Source organism: Eremomyces bilateralis (assembly GCF_010015585.1).
Source record: "Eremomyces bilateralis CBS 781.70 unplaced genomic scaffold P152scaffold_8, whole genome shotgun sequence".
Taxonomy (NCBI): Eukaryota; Fungi; Ascomycota; class Dothideomycetes; order Eremomycetales; family Eremomycetaceae; genus Eremomyces; species Eremomyces bilateralis.
Genome location: NW_022985074.1, coordinates 260,117 through 276,718, shown reverse-complemented (window position 1 = coordinate 276,718; position 16,602 = coordinate 260,117). Strand labels below are relative to the sequence as shown.

The 16,602-nt window shown below is 51.8% G+C and overlaps 7 protein-coding genes across 7 annotated transcripts; 2 read left to right on the top strand and 5 right to left on the bottom strand.

Moving 5' to 3' along the window:
- Positions 1-524: 524 nt before the first annotated feature.
- On the bottom strand, positions 525-1,206 carry P152DRAFT_481730 (secretory phospholipase A2; the record flags this gene model as incomplete). Its single annotated transcript, XM_033681839.1, has 2 exons — positions 525-1,096; positions 1,148-1,206. The coding sequence occupies 2 exons, from the start codon at positions 1,204-1,206 to the stop codon at positions 712-714; spliced, it is 444 nt and encodes a 147-aa protein (XP_033534467.1). The 3' UTR covers positions 525-711.
- Positions 1,207-2,069: 863 nt separating this feature from the next.
- On the bottom strand, positions 2,070-4,126 carry P152DRAFT_507171 (alcohol dehydrogenase). Its single transcript, XM_033682520.1, has 3 exons — positions 3,558-4,126; positions 3,196-3,446; positions 2,070-3,121 (listed from the first exon to the last, which is right to left on the bottom strand). The coding sequence occupies exons 1-3, from the start codon at positions 3,694-3,696 to the stop codon at positions 2,393-2,395; spliced, it is 1,119 nt and encodes a 372-aa protein (XP_033534466.1). The 5' UTR covers positions 3,697-4,126; the 3' UTR covers positions 2,070-2,392.
- Positions 4,127-4,377: 251 nt separating this feature from the next.
- Positions 4,378-6,351, bottom strand: P152DRAFT_435037 (CRAL/TRIO domain-containing protein). Its single transcript, XM_033677513.1, has 2 exons — positions 5,559-6,351; positions 4,378-5,506 (listed from the first exon to the last, which is right to left on the bottom strand). Exons 1-2 carry the CDS (start codon positions 6,209-6,211, stop codon positions 4,747-4,749), a joined length of 1,413 nt encoding a protein of 470 aa, XP_033534465.1. The 5' UTR covers positions 6,212-6,351; the 3' UTR covers positions 4,378-4,746.
- Positions 6,352-7,512: 1,161 nt separating this feature from the next.
- On the top strand, positions 7,513-9,711 carry P152DRAFT_513865 (uncharacterized protein; the record flags this gene model as incomplete). Its single annotated transcript, XM_033682828.1, has 3 exons — positions 7,513-7,718; positions 7,782-8,219; positions 8,271-9,711. The coding sequence occupies exons 1-3, from the start codon at positions 7,660-7,662 to the stop codon at positions 9,709-9,711; spliced, it is 1,938 nt and encodes a 645-aa protein (XP_033534464.1). The 5' UTR covers positions 7,513-7,659.
- Positions 9,712-10,009: 298 nt separating this feature from the next.
- Positions 10,010-11,602, bottom strand: P152DRAFT_473370 (PAP/OAS1 substrate-binding domain-containing protein; the record flags this gene model as incomplete). The annotated part of the gene is made up of 1 exon (XM_033681227.1): positions 10,010-11,602. One exon carries the CDS (start codon positions 11,600-11,602, stop codon positions 10,010-10,012), a length of 1,593 nt encoding a protein of 530 aa, XP_033534463.1.
- A 1,201-nt stretch (positions 11,603-12,803) lies between these two features.
- P152DRAFT_327482 (uncharacterized protein) lies at positions 12,804-14,372 on the top strand. The gene is made up of 3 exons (XM_033675250.1): positions 12,804-13,398; positions 13,529-14,270; positions 14,360-14,372. Exons 1-2 carry the CDS (start codon positions 13,004-13,006, stop codon positions 14,115-14,117), a joined length of 984 nt encoding a protein of 327 aa, XP_033534462.1. The 5' UTR covers positions 12,804-13,003; the 3' UTR covers positions 14,118-14,270; positions 14,360-14,372.
- A 459-nt stretch (positions 14,373-14,831) lies between these two features.
- On the bottom strand, positions 14,832-16,191 carry P152DRAFT_435035 (uncharacterized protein). The gene is made up of 4 exons (XM_033677512.1): positions 15,809-16,191; positions 15,730-15,747; positions 15,182-15,680; positions 14,832-15,136 (listed from the first exon to the last, which is right to left on the bottom strand). The coding sequence occupies exons 1-4, from the start codon at positions 16,113-16,115 to the stop codon at positions 15,082-15,084; spliced, it is 879 nt and encodes a 292-aa protein (XP_033534461.1). The 5' UTR covers positions 16,116-16,191; the 3' UTR covers positions 14,832-15,081.
- Between the last annotated feature and the right edge of the window lie 411 nt (positions 16,192-16,602).

Genomic DNA, 16,602 nt, shown 5'->3' with positions numbered 1-16,602 from the left:
GACGCCTGCCCTATAGAATTATGAATATCAACACTCATTAGTTATGTAGTCTAAAGAACTATGAAAATTGAACGTGGCATTTGTATTATTCCCGTGCCAGTATGTCGAGCTTCCGCCGCCCAGAGCCATCACCAGACGGCATACAATACGATCAATCAAAAATATTGATGACACTTGAGGGTAAAGTATTCCGGAATCCCTCAATTCCCCTTTTACCAGTAGGATCCGAAAGGGCGGCAAACCCATTTGTGCTGTTGACAAAATCCCTTATTATTGTACCGGGCAGTTGCGGTGGTCTAGAGGACCTATAGCATACGAACTATATAGATTCCCTTGAACTACCGACTGATTTGACTAGCAAGAGGCCCCTATAATCTGTATATCCAAAGGCGGCGAGGCATAATGTGAGTGATTGGCTTGATGGCAAGCAGCAAGGCACTCAAGGATCAAGACAGTATCCCTTGCAATTCAGCAGGCAATATCAACATTGATCCACAGATTAGGGAACACTGTTGAATAATATAGGCAACTTTAAGTGCGTGGATAGGCCTCTCGTGCCCCTCCCCCTTTTCGATTACTGACCGTGCTTCCTAGTATTTGGGGATCTGCCAAACATCGGAGTCAAAAGATTCAGCAGACTGGTTAATACAGTAGTGCTCGTCATCTTTCAAAATGAATCCTCTGGTTGATAATGAAATCGCAGCAGCCTCATTATACCGCTTCATCTTCTATATCAAAGCAATTCCCATCCCCACACACCCTAACCGCCCCGTAGTAGACGTCCGCCAACCCCGTACAACCCGCGTCGTCCCCACAAATATCATACAAATCCTCCTTGAACTTGTCATCGAGCCTCAGCCGATTCGGCTCCGTGAAGACGTCGAGCTTCTTGTAGTTGCGGTATCCGAAGTCATGGCGCTGGCAGGCGTGCTTGAACGGGTAGCCGAACGGGTTGTCGGGGGCCACGGTGCAGTTGTTGGAGGTCCAGTCGAAGCAGGAGGGGGTTTGGGAGGCGCGGACGAGGAGGAAGGCGGAGAGGGTGAGGGTGAAGATGTATTCGTCGGCCAGGGCTTTTGAGCACGATTGGCGGGGTTCACTGGAGTGGTTAGTTGGTGCTTTATAGGCGCCAGTTCAGAGTGAGACGCACAGGATAGAGATGGCTGATACGGCCAAGATGAGGGTAATGAGGGAGACGAAGAACATCATCATGACTTTGACAAATGGATATATGTTCGACTGAAGTGAGATGAAAGAAATTGTTTCGATTATCAATTTCTCTGCGTCCTCTTTCCCGTCTGCTGAGTTCACGATGTTAGGACCAGCTATCCGAGTACCAAGGGCACCGCTACCTAATTTACTTTATATATTCAGCACGATCGTCCACAACCGTCATAGCAATTCGCCTGAGTGGTTACCACGATGCCCTCGGACATCTAAAACCAATGGATAGCCAGATTCCAAGTTCTTCAATAATTCTCCGCTATATCTCTCGCGAATATACTCAAAGACGGGAAGTGGGTCGTCTCTCGAATTTACCTTCCGTGTTTCCAAATGCGCAGATCGCTTTCGACAACGGCACCTGCCCATTGCGGACAACTAGCGTGAGAGAGGTAGGTGGACAAGATGCAAAGCGGGTGGGTAGTGGGAGGGGTGGGAGGGGAAGACGGAAGCGGAAATATCTGCCACAGTTACCACACTTGACAGCCTACGAACGAGAAGAGGAAAGCCACATTGTGTAAAGGACTGGATGGATTGGTGGGACTGCCGCGACGATCAGTGCTTAATCCCGCTGGATGTTGGAGACAGTGTGACGTGGATGCGTGATGCTCACGACTTGGAAGGTCCGTCGACGGCTTTTCTTTCTTTCGGTTTGGTTGTGAACCAACGATTTGATACTCGGCAGTGGAACCTCAGGAACGGAAGTCGAACAGGGATCTGCTCTGTGCCTCGAGGATGGAGACTCGAGAGTTGAGAGGTTTGGAGATTCTTATTTGGTGGTGGTGGTTAATTCAATAGAATCATGACGAAGACGATTCTATAGTAATATTGTACCTGAGTCAGGTGCGGTGACGTTTGTCAGCAGTCAGTTGGTGAGAAGGCGATGTGGGTGAAGCGGTCGAGATTTTTGGATTTGCTTCCTCCAATTCAAACTTGACAGGTCGACCTCTCCGATAGTGGTATCATAGTGGTTCTAATCTAATTGAATTGGCCGTTGTCGTTGGTGATGCTATCGACCATGGAGACATACCAGGTCGCTGATTTCGAATATTGCTGGACAATGGATACGGATGCTAATATTGTTCCGACTATTGTGCCGAGCACAATAGCAATGGAAACTAGAGAGAGCCAAATATGCATTTACTAACACAGCCTTATGGCACGGCATATCATCTCAAGCATTGAAGTCGATCACCATCCTCCCCGCAACCTCGCCTCTCATCAACTTCGCAATCGCCTCCGGGAACTGATCCACCGGCACCACCTCACAAATCTGCTTCAACGCGCCCCTCGCCGCGAATTCCAGCGCCTTCGCCGTATCGCCCATCCCCGCCACCAACGTCCCCTTCACCGTCAAGTTCCTCGAGATCAACTGCCCCGGCGGAATCTGCAACATACAGTTCGCCTCCTGTGGCGGCAACCCGATACACATAACCTTCGCCCCGATCCGCGAGCCCACTAGCGAAATCGCATTCGCGTACGCATTTGGTGCCGTCACGAACACGCCATGCGCACCCTTCCCATCCGCGATCCTTGCCACCTCCTTTGCGACGTCCTCAGTCGCTTTGAAATCCACGAACGCCTCCGCGCCCATCTCCAGCGCCATCGTCTGCTTCGCATCGCCGGTGTCCACAACGATGGGGCGGAAACCCATGGCCTTGGCGAGCTGAACGCCCTGGATGCCGACGCCGCCGCCGCCGCCGGGGAAGGCGGCCCAGTCGCCGGGGCGGAGGCCGGATTCGGCGAGGGAGCGATACATGGTGGAGGCGGAGCACATGACGGGGGCGGCGAGGTGGTCGGGGATGCCGTCGGGGATGCGGGTGGTGTAGCGGGCGGGGGAGAGGACGTATTGTTGGTAGGAGCCGGTGACCATGAGGCCGGTGTGGACGACTTTCTCGCAGTACTGGGGAAGAATTAGTAGGGAGGGTAGGGGGGGAAGCAGGTAGGGGTAGGGTTTATGGACTAGGAGGGACTTACTGTCTCTTTGTCGTTCCAGCAGAGCTCACAGGATTGGCAGGTATCCCACATCGGCTTGATGCCGGCGCGCTCTCCGAGTTTCCAGCCGCTGACGTTCTCCCCCACCTTGACGACGATGCCAGCACCCTCGTGTCCTGGCGACTTGACGCCGAAGAAGGACATGGGCGGGGCGCCCAGATCGTTCAGCATGAAATGCACGTCGGAGTAGCAGATACCGGTTGCGTTGAGTTTGAGGAGGAGTTGGCCGGGACCTACGCCGGGAGTTAGCTTCGGTGTTTCATACCACTCCTATGGATTGCTCCATGTGCAATCCTGAACAGGTTGCCAGGAGGGTGGAGGTAGGTAGGAGTTCTATGACATACCTGGCTCTGGTACTGGCACCATCTCCACCTTCACCGTGAAGTTCGGACCGATATCATGGATGACGGCGGCCTTGCATTCTTTGGGGATGTCATACTGCGGTTCCGCAGCCGGTGCGGCAGGGGCAGCCTCAGTAGCCATGGTGACGTCCAGTTATGTGGTTCCGATTTGACTATATATATACCCGAAAGGTAGTAGATACTCGATCAATCACGCTGAATTTCGAATCTTAAGGGACGAAAGAACGAGAGGGGGGAACTAGAACGGACTGGAAAAAGCAAGCAGGAACTCGAGGCTGTCATATACCAGACGCCTTTGAATCCTACGGAACAGCTCCGGCCGAAAGGCCGCGTTCTAGAATGGTGGTCAGGTCACGAAGCCGAAGATAGCTCGGTATTCACCCCGCTGGGTAAGACGCCACATCTGGGAGTCTTAGGATCCCCCAGTCGGACAAGACGAGGTCCGTTCCGACGTGATGGGACGCTATACATTGTCCATGGCATACGGCGGTGACCGCGTGGCCCCTGATGTGGTAATATGGCTTAATATAAGTTATAAGACCTGAAGGGGCTAATATGTAATATCTACTGCAAGGCCACCACTTATGTACGTACTATGTAGTAGATCGAGGAGGCAGGAAAGAGACATACCAGGATTCAGGCCGTATGGAACAGGGAGCAGTCAGCAGTGAAAGGGAAGAAGGCGGGGTAGCGGAATGCGGGATCTGTTGGTACCCCGCAATTCGAGGGCAGTGGGCTACGCTACTAGACCGGTAACTAGAGCAACAGGATAAACAGTTCCGGGACAGGAGGCACAGTCAGTATTCAATTTACTATTTGCCGAAACTGGTAGGTAAAAATAAGAATAGTAACCATGTCGATGACGACAAAGCAGAACTGTCATTAAGAACGCGGGAAGAGTGAGAATACGGCTTGTATTGCGACCGAGTACCAGGTACCGGCATCTATGTCGTAAGTAGTGAGCAGAGAAACCCGCGTCAACGACCAAATAATGCAGTAAGGGGTATTTTTAGTACGCTACATCATCATAGTTAACCCGCCCAACGCCAAGGAAATAACTTCCACCTGAGCTCCTCGATCCGGTTCCGCATCCGACCGCCGAAACTGCGGTTGTCCCAGACGCGAGGGGACCGGGCGCTCCTATTGAACCGCGGTGGTAGCAGGAAGCCAGTTACGCCTTCTGAGGAGGAGCGGCTTGCTCAGCGAGAGTGGTTGCGGGCTCCGTCTCCTGGGCGCTCGCTGCAGCGTCGATCACGGTCGGGGTGGCGCCATCTGTCGTGGCCCCTGGGCCGGGGGGAGCACTGGCAGAGGAAGCAATGGCGGGAGAAGCAGTGGGAGAAGAAGCGATGACAGGAGACGGAGTGTCGGACGAAGCGTCAGCTGCAGGGGTGCCAGCAAGGCCAGCAATGCCGCCATGCACAGGAGGACCGTCGACTGGCTCGGACATTACCGCGGATGAAATCTTCATGATGAGGTCGCTCCCTTCCTTCTCCAACTTCGGCTTCTCCGCGACCTCCTCCAACGACGCCGCCGAACCCCCATACGCTGCCGGAATCTGCGCATCCACCGCGTCGCCGCCCAGGCTCTTCTTCAACGTCTTCCCATCCGTCACGGCCTCGAGCTTCGCGTAGGTCTGGGCAGGCAGGAAGCGCATGGCGTTGAACATCCAGGCCATGTAGAAGGGGACGTTGGCGAATATCTTCTTGGACATTGTCTCCGGGTAGACGCGCGAGAAGAGGTCGATGATCTTGCGCGAGGCCGTCTTGACGTGCGGGTCTTGGCGGAGGAAGGAGACGTTCTGATAGTCGTGCACCTGGATGCCGCAGTAGGGGTCTTCGCCGAGGCCGTAGTCGGGGATGGGCTCGGTGGCGGACGTGAGGTGGAGGGCGGCGATGGAGCGCTCCATGAGGGCGACGCGCCAGCGGATGAATCTGGAGGGCGGGTTAGTATCATGATGGTGGAAGGATGAGACGGTGAACATACTCTTCCGTGTCTCCGAAGGTCTTCTTGAAGTCCTTGACCGCCCCGTACACGTTGAACGTGACCACCTCGTCCCCGGTGTCCTGACTAGTCAGTCGGACGATATACCCGAGTCCACCGAACTTCTCCTCGTCGAACGTCACGTTGACAAGTAGATGCGGCTGGAATGACTTTCGCCATTTCAAAGTGTCGAGGAGTTGCTCCTTCGCCTTGTCCAAGTCGTTCCCGTTGGCTCGCAGGAACTTCTGAAGGATTAGGTTCGTGTGGAAGACCGTGGTTGCGCTGCTATCATCGGCGGAGAGGTGGATACCATAGACCTCGGTGTAGCCGGATTTCGTCAGGATATCTGGAAGCGCTTGGCGGAACTTGGAGATGGGGTGGTCTTCGGAAAGGTCAGGCCATTTGGGCTCCGTGGGAGCGGCAGGTGTCTGTACGGGAGCAGCCCCCTGGGCCGGCACCACAGGAGTAATCAGATCGGCATCATGGGCCGGATCTTTAACCTTCGGTTTTTCGGCCTCCGGAGCAGTGACATTGGGGGTGGTAGTCTTAGCATCGGGCTTTGGTTCGGTGGTCGTAGGGTCCTCATGCCTCAGATCCTCCAGCTTCGTCCTGAGGGCTGGCTGCTGAGACAGATCAATCTTTGGGTCGGTAGACATGATGACAGGAATGCGAAGGCGAGTATTGGCTAACGGGAGTTGGTTTGAATATCCTCACCGAATGAATTGATATCAGTTTGAAGTAAGTAGAAAGGTAGAAGACTTCCGATATTGAGTTTGTTTACATATGTTGAATAATATTTTAGATCCTGGGGAAGGAGTGATGGCCAGGCGTTGCTGCCTATTAGTGGATGACTTGTTGCCTTGTTGCCGCGATGCCTCAAGCAAGCGGCCATTCGATTCTGCTTCACTTCTCCTTTTCCTCCCATCGTCGAACTTTCACAATTCTACGAGAATGAATACGAATCATGGATAGGATGAAAGCATACCTGTATATATTTGATCTCAATAGGACCATTTCTACCATTGTCTAAGCCTTGATATCCTCTCGAATTAGTTGCCATCGATAACCCTGCAGCGTTTCTAACCTCTGACCGCACTAACTTAGGTACGGAGGTACCTACCTGTATTATTGAATTTCCACCGAGGTACGGAATACGATCATCACAATAATAACCAAGCAAGGAAGTAATATTGGTCCAGAGAGTCGATGGAGTATGAACCTAGTTGGGGAGCTGAGAATTGACTGATAATATCAGAGTTAAGCACCAATGCTTCAGGCCTGGATAAGGATCATGGCCTGCACATATACCTTATCCGGCAGGTACAGAACACCGTTCCCAGATCGGCCGTTGTGGGAGAACACCATCCTCACTCGAGCTCGACTCTCATCAACACCTCATCCAGGATGATCCAGCCAAAATTCCCGCAAAGATGACCAGTCTGGAGAATTTTAGTCTCCGTTTGCAACCGCAGTGGCATCCCAACGATCCCAGCGCATGGAGAAGCATCAACGATCATCTCCACGCCAGCCCAAACCAGAGTCCCTGTCGATCAAACCACTGGGATCTGTCGATGCCAGAAGCCCTTACTAGTTATTACGTACGTAGTACACAAGCGTGCCCGCCGGGGTTGGTGATCTCCCTAAATTTTGGTGTTTCGTTTCCATTCCGGAGTAACCCCGCCGAATCTCCGTAATTCCGATGTACTAGGACTAGGATAGGACAAGCAAGGCGATCGACACAAACTTTATTGCCAGATAACTGCCCTATCAGGGGCTCTCGATGAGGACTGGCGAATAATATTAGCAGGGTGGCTTTTGGAATTCATCCCTACTGGCGGGAGATCGGTGCCATGGTTCTAACGCTTGGTGCCTTTGCTCTATCGGATCAGCGCCTGTTTGCGTCGTCCTGTCAAGTGTCGTCGATTCGATCTAGGACTATGGGTCAACGTGATTTCCAGGCTGTTGAGTTTCTGTATTCTTCTATTTCCCTTCTTCTAAGACATGTTTCAGTTGTATTCAGCTTTGTCATAATTGCTTCGATATCTGACTGCTATCTGACCGCTATATCTTCAAGTTGCATACCGCAACATCAACCCAAGTAACAATGCTGGAATATCAATCTCGAAGTCATGATTCTATATCTCTGGATGATACAATCGCTAGGTACGCGTTGCCGGTGGTCTTACGCAAAGAAATCCTTCAACTCTAGCTAAATGCCTCTATTAGCAAACAGTCGCCTCGGGTTTGGCAGCGCACCCAGAAGAACGTGTTGAAACGCATTTGCTCGTATGCACCATCAATTGCTTCCACGAGCAGCATAATATCGACGTCCTCAAGTGACTCGTCTCGGCCTTCCTCGGGAGCCTCCTCCGCGACGACGATATCATGGAGCGCAAGGTTCGATACCGTTCCGAAGCTCGTGCAGACACCATGGGAACTCGAGCGCCCCAAGAGATGGTCAGTGAGACCGGCGGGCAGCTATCCAACATTACCGGAGCGTGTGTTCCGAAATATGCCGGATAGAGTGTATACTTGCATTACAGAGCAACTGGAAAAGATTCATACTGCGCCTGGGTCAGAGAGCTGTGCAGGATGCTACCAGAAAGATCTCCTGAGCCTGTCCCGGACGAGTCGCAGATGGGCACGGATTGCACAATATCAACTGTAAGCACCATTTCCTTACAGGTCCCAAAGCATAGTTCTGATATGGTATAGATATCGAACCTTGCGTATATTCGTTGATCCGGAGGATCATGGGTACAGAAAGTCGAAGTCGAACACACTTTCGGGTATCAAACTTTTGCGTCGCACATTACAGGAACGCCCAGATCTGGCGAAAAGAGTGTTGGAAATTCGGGGAGAGCATATTCAAAACTTGATGCTACGTTCAGGGACGAAAGAGCAGGAGAGATTGATGAACGAGCTTGCATTAATTGTGATGGCATGTCCATACCTGGAGAAATTACGGGGTCTCCATTTGACCCATACTGGGGGGGTTGACCATATCACTTCTTCGCTATCGACGAGGAGACGTTTGAAAGAGAAAGTTTGGATTATGAACATCGAAGATCACTCCGATTTGGATGACGAGGATCCCCAGCCCACCCCCACCGATACAGTCGACCGACTCTCCCCTTCAACCGATATCTTCATGAATCACCACATCAATTGGACGTCCCTCACCACCCTCTTCCTCATCGGAAATCCCACCACAACCATGACCTACCGCTCCATCGTCGGAACCTTCCGCTCTCTCCCCTCCCTGCAACACCTCCTCCTAGCCCATCTCCCCGCCCCCTCCTTCACCGACCGCACCCTTCAAGCGCTCCCCCCACTCCGATCCCTCCGCCTCCAATCCCTCCCCGGCATCACCGATAAAGGACTCCTCCGCCTCATCTCTTCCCCGTCCCTCCTCCCCCTCCGCCGCCTCTCCCTCATCGACCTCAACATCGCCTCCCTCTCCCTAATCTCCCACATCCTCCGCACCCTCACCCTCACCTACTTCACCCTCATCCAAGACCGCTCCCCCTCCCTCCCCCACGGGACCACCCTCCTCACCCCCCTCTTCTCCTCCTCCTCCCTCTTCTCCCTCCACTGGGATATCCTAACCCCTTCCCCCGCCCTCCATGCCCTTGCCTCCGCCATCGCCTCCCCCACCACCTTCCCCTCACTCCGCTCCCTCTGCGCCCCCTGCGACTACCAGGGCACCCTCCAAGCCGCCTGCAAACCGCGCGCCGACATCCCCGACGCCTCCTCACCCTGCAACGATCGCTCGAGCATCTTCATCGAGGACGCCGATATGCACTGCGTACGGGACCCGATCGCAGCGCGGAAGGCGGCGCAGTCGCGCATCGAGCAGGCGAGAAAACGGCCGGGGTTCCGCGTCGTGGTGCTGGATACGGAGCGGGGGGTGGTGGAGAAGGTGTATACGTTCCGGGATTACATGGGGACAGTGGGGAGCCGGGTGGAGTATGTGTTGGATGGGGAGGGCGCAGGAGGGGATGATGGGGGGGTGGTAGGGTTGGAGGAGCTGGTGGGAGGGGGACGGGAGGTGTTGATGGGGATGTGTACGGGTGGGTGGAATTTGAGGGGTGGGGGGCATGGGGTGGGTCGGAGGGGTGGAGATAGGGGGAGGGAGTTGAGGGAGTTTTTTTAGGGTGGGGAGATACATTGGGACGGGGAGGTAATTAATGGACCTAATGGTTAGTCTGATGGTTAGAAACGTGAAGCAATGATGCCGAGAGATGGGGATTTCGGGGTTTCCACGTAGATTTTGTGGAAGCGTTATAATAGTAATGTACAGCTATGTTAGCACTCCATGCTCATTCCCGATGCATATATCCTTCGGCCCTAGACGTGTCGAGTAGCTCGACCTGCAAATAAACCGCTCGAGACTCATCACGTCCGTCTTTGTCGCCCTCCATGCATTTATCACCAGCACCCTCGCCAGCCGATCACATCCCAATCCTCGCCAGCGACGCCGTGATGCTAAGCGGACCGTCCGTCGCCACCGGTCCCCTGCCAACGTTCCCCTCACCCTGCCCCCCCTCATCCACTACCACCTTATCCACCCACTCCTCCATCAAATCCTCCCTCGGCGTCCCACGCCCGATCATCCCCCTCAGTATCGACACTGCGCGCTTGAACTCCCTCCGCATCACCCCCGCGCCCTCGTTCGTCACGGTTCGCCCCACATTATGGTTCGTCTCGAACGGGTCCTCGATCGCGAGGAGATACCGCTGCCGGACCTCGATGCCGTTCACCATCTCGGACGTCGCCCGGTTCCACCCCATCTCCCCCTTGTCGAGCACCCCGCCGTGTCGTGTGCGGAGCGAGATGACGTGGCCTTGCCAGCTATGGCCGCCGGAGATCGGGTCGCCATAGTAGGAGAAGAATTCGGTGAGGAGGCGGCCGACGGGCATGGTGTTCGGGGAGATGTTTTTGCTGCCGTAATAGTTCAGCGCGTCGACGTTGCGGACGTAGTGGATCCAGTGACCATTGATGGCGTCGGCGAAGAATTGACTCTGCTCGTCGTGGAGGAGGTCTTGGAGGCCTGGCCAGTCTTGTGGATGTTGGAGGTTCGGGAGGACGGGAGGCTGGATGATGTGCACGAGAAAGTGGATAACCATGAGGACGTAGCCATACGATGATAGCGTTCCGTCGCGGGAGCTGTTGATCTTGCGCCGAGATGCCCAGGCTTTGACGAAGGTGGCCATTGGGTGAACGCGAACATCGCAGGCCGCATAGCAGCGGAGGAGGTGGGTGTTCTCCAGGCCCATGGGATTGTCCATGTTAATGTCGCAGAGGATTCCGGCGTCGGATTTCGGGAAATCGCTCTTGCCCAGTTTGCGTTCACGGTACCACACTTTGGAGTTTTTGGGCGCATTCGTCTTATTTGCCATTTCGGTCACCCGTTTGCGACGCAATCTTGCCTCCTTTTCCTCCTCGTCTTCAGCTTCCGATTCGCTACTGTGTTCCCCTGAGACTCCTGCATTCGTCATCGAATGCGAAGTTTCAGAGTTATTAGCACCATCGCCAACGACATTTTTGCCATCCCCCGCCTTGAACGCACTAGCCTCCACAGCAGCTTGTGTTTCGAGCTTCTCCTGCTCTTCCCAGAACCACGCCGGCGGTTTTTCGCAAATCTTGATGATGGGAACTCGTGTGTTAGAGATGATATAGACACCTAGGCCATCCGCTTTAAACGATTGCTTAAGAGCGTTTGCGATGTCTTTGAAATTGAGCTTCTCTTTATCAGGTCCATTAATCATGAGGACCATGTCCATGTCTGAACCCTTGAGGGCGAACCCGGACGCAAAGCTTCCGAAGCCGCGAAGGGCAACATTTGTATGAGTGTTTGGATATTCTTTGAGAATAGCCTTTTGCGTCAGCGACTGCAATCGATCCGCAAATTTCAACTTTGCATCTCGTTCTTCCAGCGGCATGTCCACTTCTTTAAGGACATTTCCAAGGAGCTGCTCCAGATAAAGGACGGGACTGGCATGTTCATACCATGGCACCCAGCTGGAGCCTCCAGCACCTGCCATTCTTCGGGGCGGCGCGTTTCGGGGGTGTCGTGGAGGATTCCGGTGGAAGTGAGATCCTCTGTTGGGTTGCGAGAACGTGTTTGTGAAGTGATTAGGATGAGTAGGTGGCATTTGTTTAATTTCTGCAGTCGCTATGCGAGGTGCAGTTTGATGGATGCTACTAGGTAGAGGGGCGCGTTGAAATCGCGACTGGGCACCTGTGTAAGGTTGTGCGGGAGCGGATGGGAATCGTTGTTGTTGCTGCGTTCTCGGTTGAAGATATGGCCAATCTGAAACTGGAGGAGCCTCCATGCTGAGTTCACCCCGATCATATTGCGGGCCTAACCCAATTGCATGTGGGTGTTGCACTGCGTGTTGAGGAGGGGCTGACGCTTGCTGTGATGGACTTGGAGCATTGTTGAATGAACCAGCTGCATATTGAGCTGGCAAAATAGGCAAGCCCGGAGGTTGAAGCGGAGCAGTAGAGTGCTGAAGATGTGGATGAGGAGGATATCCTCCACGAGGAAGTTGACCACCTTGTGAGTTATCCATTGAGGCCAGTGGATTGCCGTACCCCTTTTGTTGGGATATAATGACAAGAAAGCGAGGGAGAATGAAGGAACGTGGAGAAAGACTGAGAGACAATGCTCAAGTGAAATAAAAAGGAACAGTAAGCTATCTGTACAAGGCCTCAAGCCTCGCCGTGTCAGTCACTTTTCAGTTCTGATAATGCGGTGGTTTAGGGTGATGCTAAACGGCACACGCATGAGAGCTTTCTAGAGACGATTTTGAACACTGTCAGCAATCTCATATAAGCAGTCGTTCAAGGGAGCCAATAATTTTGGCCCAATTGCCCTCTTATCACACGTAATGAATATCATAATGGCTTTGTTCTTCAATAACAGATGGTGGTGCAGTTGAATGAATCGTTCGCCAGCGGTTGAGATATCAGGATCATATTGGTCCGTGCGCCTGATTCGCTGCCTCTGCAGCCTCTCAGCCTCTGCCGCCAATTAAAGTGCCTGTGACTGTATAGAAGAGGTACATAGCAGCATAGCCCAGTCTAGATCTACAGAAGCCGAAGGGGTCTGTGCATGAGCTGCAGAAGAAGTGGCAGTGGATTACTCTGAGCGAATCAATGGGCAACATGCCGAGCCTAACCCTCCCTTTAAATGCTTTTTGTTGGCTCAGCGACTTGATTCAGCCTTTAGTGCGTTGTCATTTGCGGAGAGCCGTTTAACCAGAGGGCGGAGTATTTGAGCTGACCGGAGTTTTGAATTTTTCCCTCATCAGGGCATTACATACGCTTCCCTTCCTTTGATGCTCAAGTCACTCGTCAGGCTCCATTATTTTTTTCTCCTGCCATACTTCCTATCAAGCATGAGACCGTGAGACCGACGTTTTTACGTCTTTGTAAAAGCTATGTCAGGCATTGAAGTCTTTGCCCTAGTGGGTTCCAGCATTGCTCTCCTGGATCAATTCATCCGTGCAGGCCGAAATGCGCGCAAGGGCATTGCCGAGCTTGATCGACAGGTTTCCGAGTACGAAGTGATTCTTCGTGTTGCAGAAGAAGCCTTCCACGGAGTATCGAAGTACGAGAAGGTTCCAAAATCGATGCAGGGAGCGATGTTACTCTGCGCCCAGCGCCATGAAGAATTTTATGATTTGATATCACGCGATCAGAAAGCATATCGGGTCAAACATCCAGAAATAAGACGGTTTCGCATGGCGGCAGTGTCTATGAGAAGAACCAAACGAAGAATGGCCTTCGAAGCATTCCGGGATTCTGTGCTTTTGCTACGGGACTTGAGCCAACAGTAAGAGCTTATCTTACCCTAAACAAACCTCTTTGACGTTTGCAAAGCATTCAAGTTCGTCAGCAGCTTAATTCTGTCATGTACGTTGCCTCTACTTATATTGTGCATGATACTAAATATGGGTCTAAAGAACCGAAGTTGCAGAGCAGCTAGAAACAGAAGTGAACTCCGATGATATACAGCATTGGAACCCGGAAGATTTTGAGGAAGAAACGGGAGTCCACCTCGAAGACTTCAGAAGCTCAACTGTCAAAGTGCCTGTTGACAGCAAGACACTTGGTCTGGGGCCGATTTCGGCAAGGTCTCATTATGGATATGATGTCACCATAGCCTTTCAAACAGGGTCCGGAATAAAGTACATCCCGGCAAGAGCTCTCAAAGACACTGGAAGTGAGGAATTTTTCATTTCGAAAAGCCTTCTCCAGCGAGACGAGATACCCAGCTCTGAATTTCAGAACGTTGAGAATAAGGTCTTAAACGGCATTGGCGGTGCAACATTCAGGCCAAGTCAAAGCATCTCACTTACATGGTATGTGAACAGAAACTATAATACCTTACGAACAGAATTCTTTGTCGACGATAACACGGACACGGAGTTTGATATCATACTCCCCTGGGATTTCAGGATCGGTTCCCGAACTTCTGGTCGGGGCGACACCGCTAGCAGAGCTCTTATATTGCAAATGAGAAAGAAGTCTACAGGTGAGTTGGAATTCTAATAATAGATCTCTTGTTTCTGACTTCAGTAAGTCGAAAAGGAACAGGAAAGGATTCACGAGGAGTACCAGATGATCGAAGCGGCTAAGCGGAAGAAGGAGAAAGCAGATGCACAGAAGATTGAAAGAGATAAGAACAGATATGCGAAAGTTCAAGTGAGCTCTTCCAGCGCCTCTCAGACACAGGGGAGCTCCTAAGACCTGAGGTGAGCTTCTAAATATCGGCGATTTGCTTACTCTGTAAGAGTTTTGGGCAGTATGCCTAGACTGTTGGTTATGGCCTGGCGGCCTCAGGAAGAATTGGCCTTATGGCCTCAGACCAGTGCGAATCAAGGCGTATCTGGTAATCCAGATAGACGAGCTCCTTAAGAATGAAATACCCAGTAGAAGAGACCGAAGCGCCGTATAGATAGAGTATAACACTTAGGACGGCGATCCGGAGGGAGTGCGGCGGCTAGGAAACGTAGCGAAACTAGACACGCAGGGGGGGTGGGGAGCAAGCGAAGAATGAAGAGCGGTCGTAGATTCTCGGTCGCCGCAGTAGTTGAGGGGTTTAGGGGTAGAGGGAAGGGGAAGAAGAGGGAATGGTGGAATACGCAATTTATATGTGAGGTCGAAGCAGGCGGGAAATCTTCGGACAATGGGCATCAACCAATGAGCGTGCACGGTTAGCAAATCTGCCATTCTGGCGGCCAATCTGCCGTCGTCTCTTTTACGCTGGAAACAGAAGAATTGGGATTGGGATCCACGCTCACTCTCTCTTAGACGAGTCCAAAGCTGGTTAGGAATACACCGATGGATCATCTTAAGTCGTTGTGACCTGTTCAAAGCCTTCTATTAATATGTATTCTTTCGTCGATAAATAGCAAAAGGTTTAGTTGAATGCCTTCAGCAGTAGAAAATTTCCATTTTCTCAAGGAAATTTCTAGGAGTTGTATTAGTTGTGAGAGTGAATGGTCCCAAAATCTCAGACCCCAGGAGATGTTGTGCTGCCAATGAATACGACTTCCACAGCTGCTAGCCTGAACCAGGTCAGCGCCATTTCAACTAAAGGTAGTAATACTTACGCTGTAGTTACAGCAAATATTTCCACGCGTCTAGCCTGGCTAAAAATCGACAAGACAAGGGAAAATGCTCCAGTAATTCCAATCATGATATATATCCTCTTCAACAAGTCCTTTTCAAAATATAGTCCAAGCACAGCGATGACCGGAAATATCGATGCCAAAGTGGTTGAGATAATTTTGCTGACCCTAGCGACCTTTCCATCGTGATACATAATTAAGCCGCTCTCTTCATCAATAAATTTGGAACTGTGGAGGGGGTGTCTGTGACCCCAGACTCTGTGGTACAATTTTACTAGTGAAGATACAAGCCAATTTGTAAAGATGTCGTCATCAGGGGTTGAGGTTGCTAACGTCGCGAAGTCTGTTTTGTACTCATTAGACCAAGTAAAGGCTTCATTCTCTGCAAGAAACCTATTGCCCCCCTTAGGATCCCGCAGCCATTCCTGGAGTTTTTCAAGGTCACTCGCTCGTGGCTTGTGGATGTTTCGAATCGAGGCAACTGCTATAGATGAGTCTTTCCGTCGAAATCAAAGTCACTGACGGCGCACCTTGAAGTAGAAATGCATCTGTATAATAGTCAGATGAAGGTGATAATAATTTCAGCCAATTACGGGAACATTTGCTTACTATACTCCTTCATCTTCTCTCTAATTTTCAATAGCTGGAGATATTGATCATTGGTAACATCATCCTTTGACTGGAAAAGTTTCTCGAAGTTCCTTGAGTACGGTCTTCCGTCTTTTTCGTCACTTTCACAAATATTATGATATTCATCTCTCAACAGGACCAATTCAGCTTGAAGACTCAACAAACTGATAGCGTTTAAATCGTTGAACTTGCGGAAGACGGCAAGTTCTTCCGACCTTCCCATTAATCGAGAAAGCAAATGGTAGCCTCTAGGGCGCTGATGCTGTGGAGAGGAAGCTGCTGCCATAATAGTCGGGTGAAAACATAACGATGCTCTTTGATGAGATGGTTCGCAAAATCATAAGTGATAGTAAACTGTAGGCGGTCTGCGCTAGCAATTTATATCTGTGCCACAGACAAAAATAAGTGCGCCGCCCTCTGGCCCTCTACCCTCTAGCCCTCCTGCCCTCTCAGGCTCTCAGGCTCTCACGGCTCTCAGCCTCTGAGGCTCTGACGGCTCTGAGCCTCTCCGCCCTCTCTGCCCTCTCTCGGCTCTCAGCCTCTGTCTGCCCCCTGACATCTCCGCTCTCGCCCTATCCCTCGCCCTCTCTGCCCTCTGGCTCTGAGGCTCTCTGCCTCAGGCGATATTACTGCCTTACTACCTCAGGCATTATATTATTATCACGTGACTGAGTCAGTGACCTCAGCACTCAGATGTCAATCCGTTCCTGGAGTTAATCAATGAACATTCCACATCCAACGTGAATCCTCCTTTCTGCAAACAATTTAACAAT

Bases quoted from the DNA above. Each gene is read 5' to 3' on its own strand.
- P152DRAFT_507171 (XM_033682520.1), bottom strand. From the start codon at position 3,696: ATGGCTACTGAGGCTGCCCCTGCCGCACCGGCTGCGGAACCGCAGTAT. The intron at 3,447-3,557 runs GTATGTCATAGA...CTCCCGGCGTAG, and splicing joins GGTGCCAGTACCAGAGCCAG to GTCCCGGCCAACTCCTCCTC. The intron at 3,122-3,195 runs GTAAGTCCCTCC...ATTCTTCCCCAG, and splicing joins GCTGGAACGACAAAGAGACA to TACTGCGAGAAAGTCGTCCA.
- P152DRAFT_435037 (XM_033677513.1), bottom strand. From the start codon at position 6,211: ATGTCTACCGACCCAAAGATTGATCTGTCTCAGCAGCCAGCCCTCAGG. The intron at 5,507-5,558 runs GTATGTTCACCG...CCCGCCCTCCAG, and splicing joins ACCTTCGGAGACACGGAAGA to ATTCATCCGCTGGCGCGTCG.
- P152DRAFT_327482 (XM_033675250.1), top strand. From the start codon at position 13,004: ATGTCAGGCATTGAAGTCTTTGCCCTAGTGGGTTCCAGCATTGCTCTC. The intron at 13,399-13,528 runs GTAAGAGCTTAT...ATGGGTCTAAAG, and splicing joins CTACGGGACTTGAGCCAACA to AACCGAAGTTGCAGAGCAGC.
- P152DRAFT_435035 (XM_033677512.1), bottom strand. From the start codon at position 16,115: ATGGCAGCAGCTTCCTCTCCACAGCATCAGCGCCCTAGAGGCTACCAT. The intron at 15,137-15,181 runs GTAAGTATTACT...GACCTGGTTCAG, and splicing joins ATATTTGCTGTAACTACAGC to GCTAGCAGCTGTGGAAGTCG.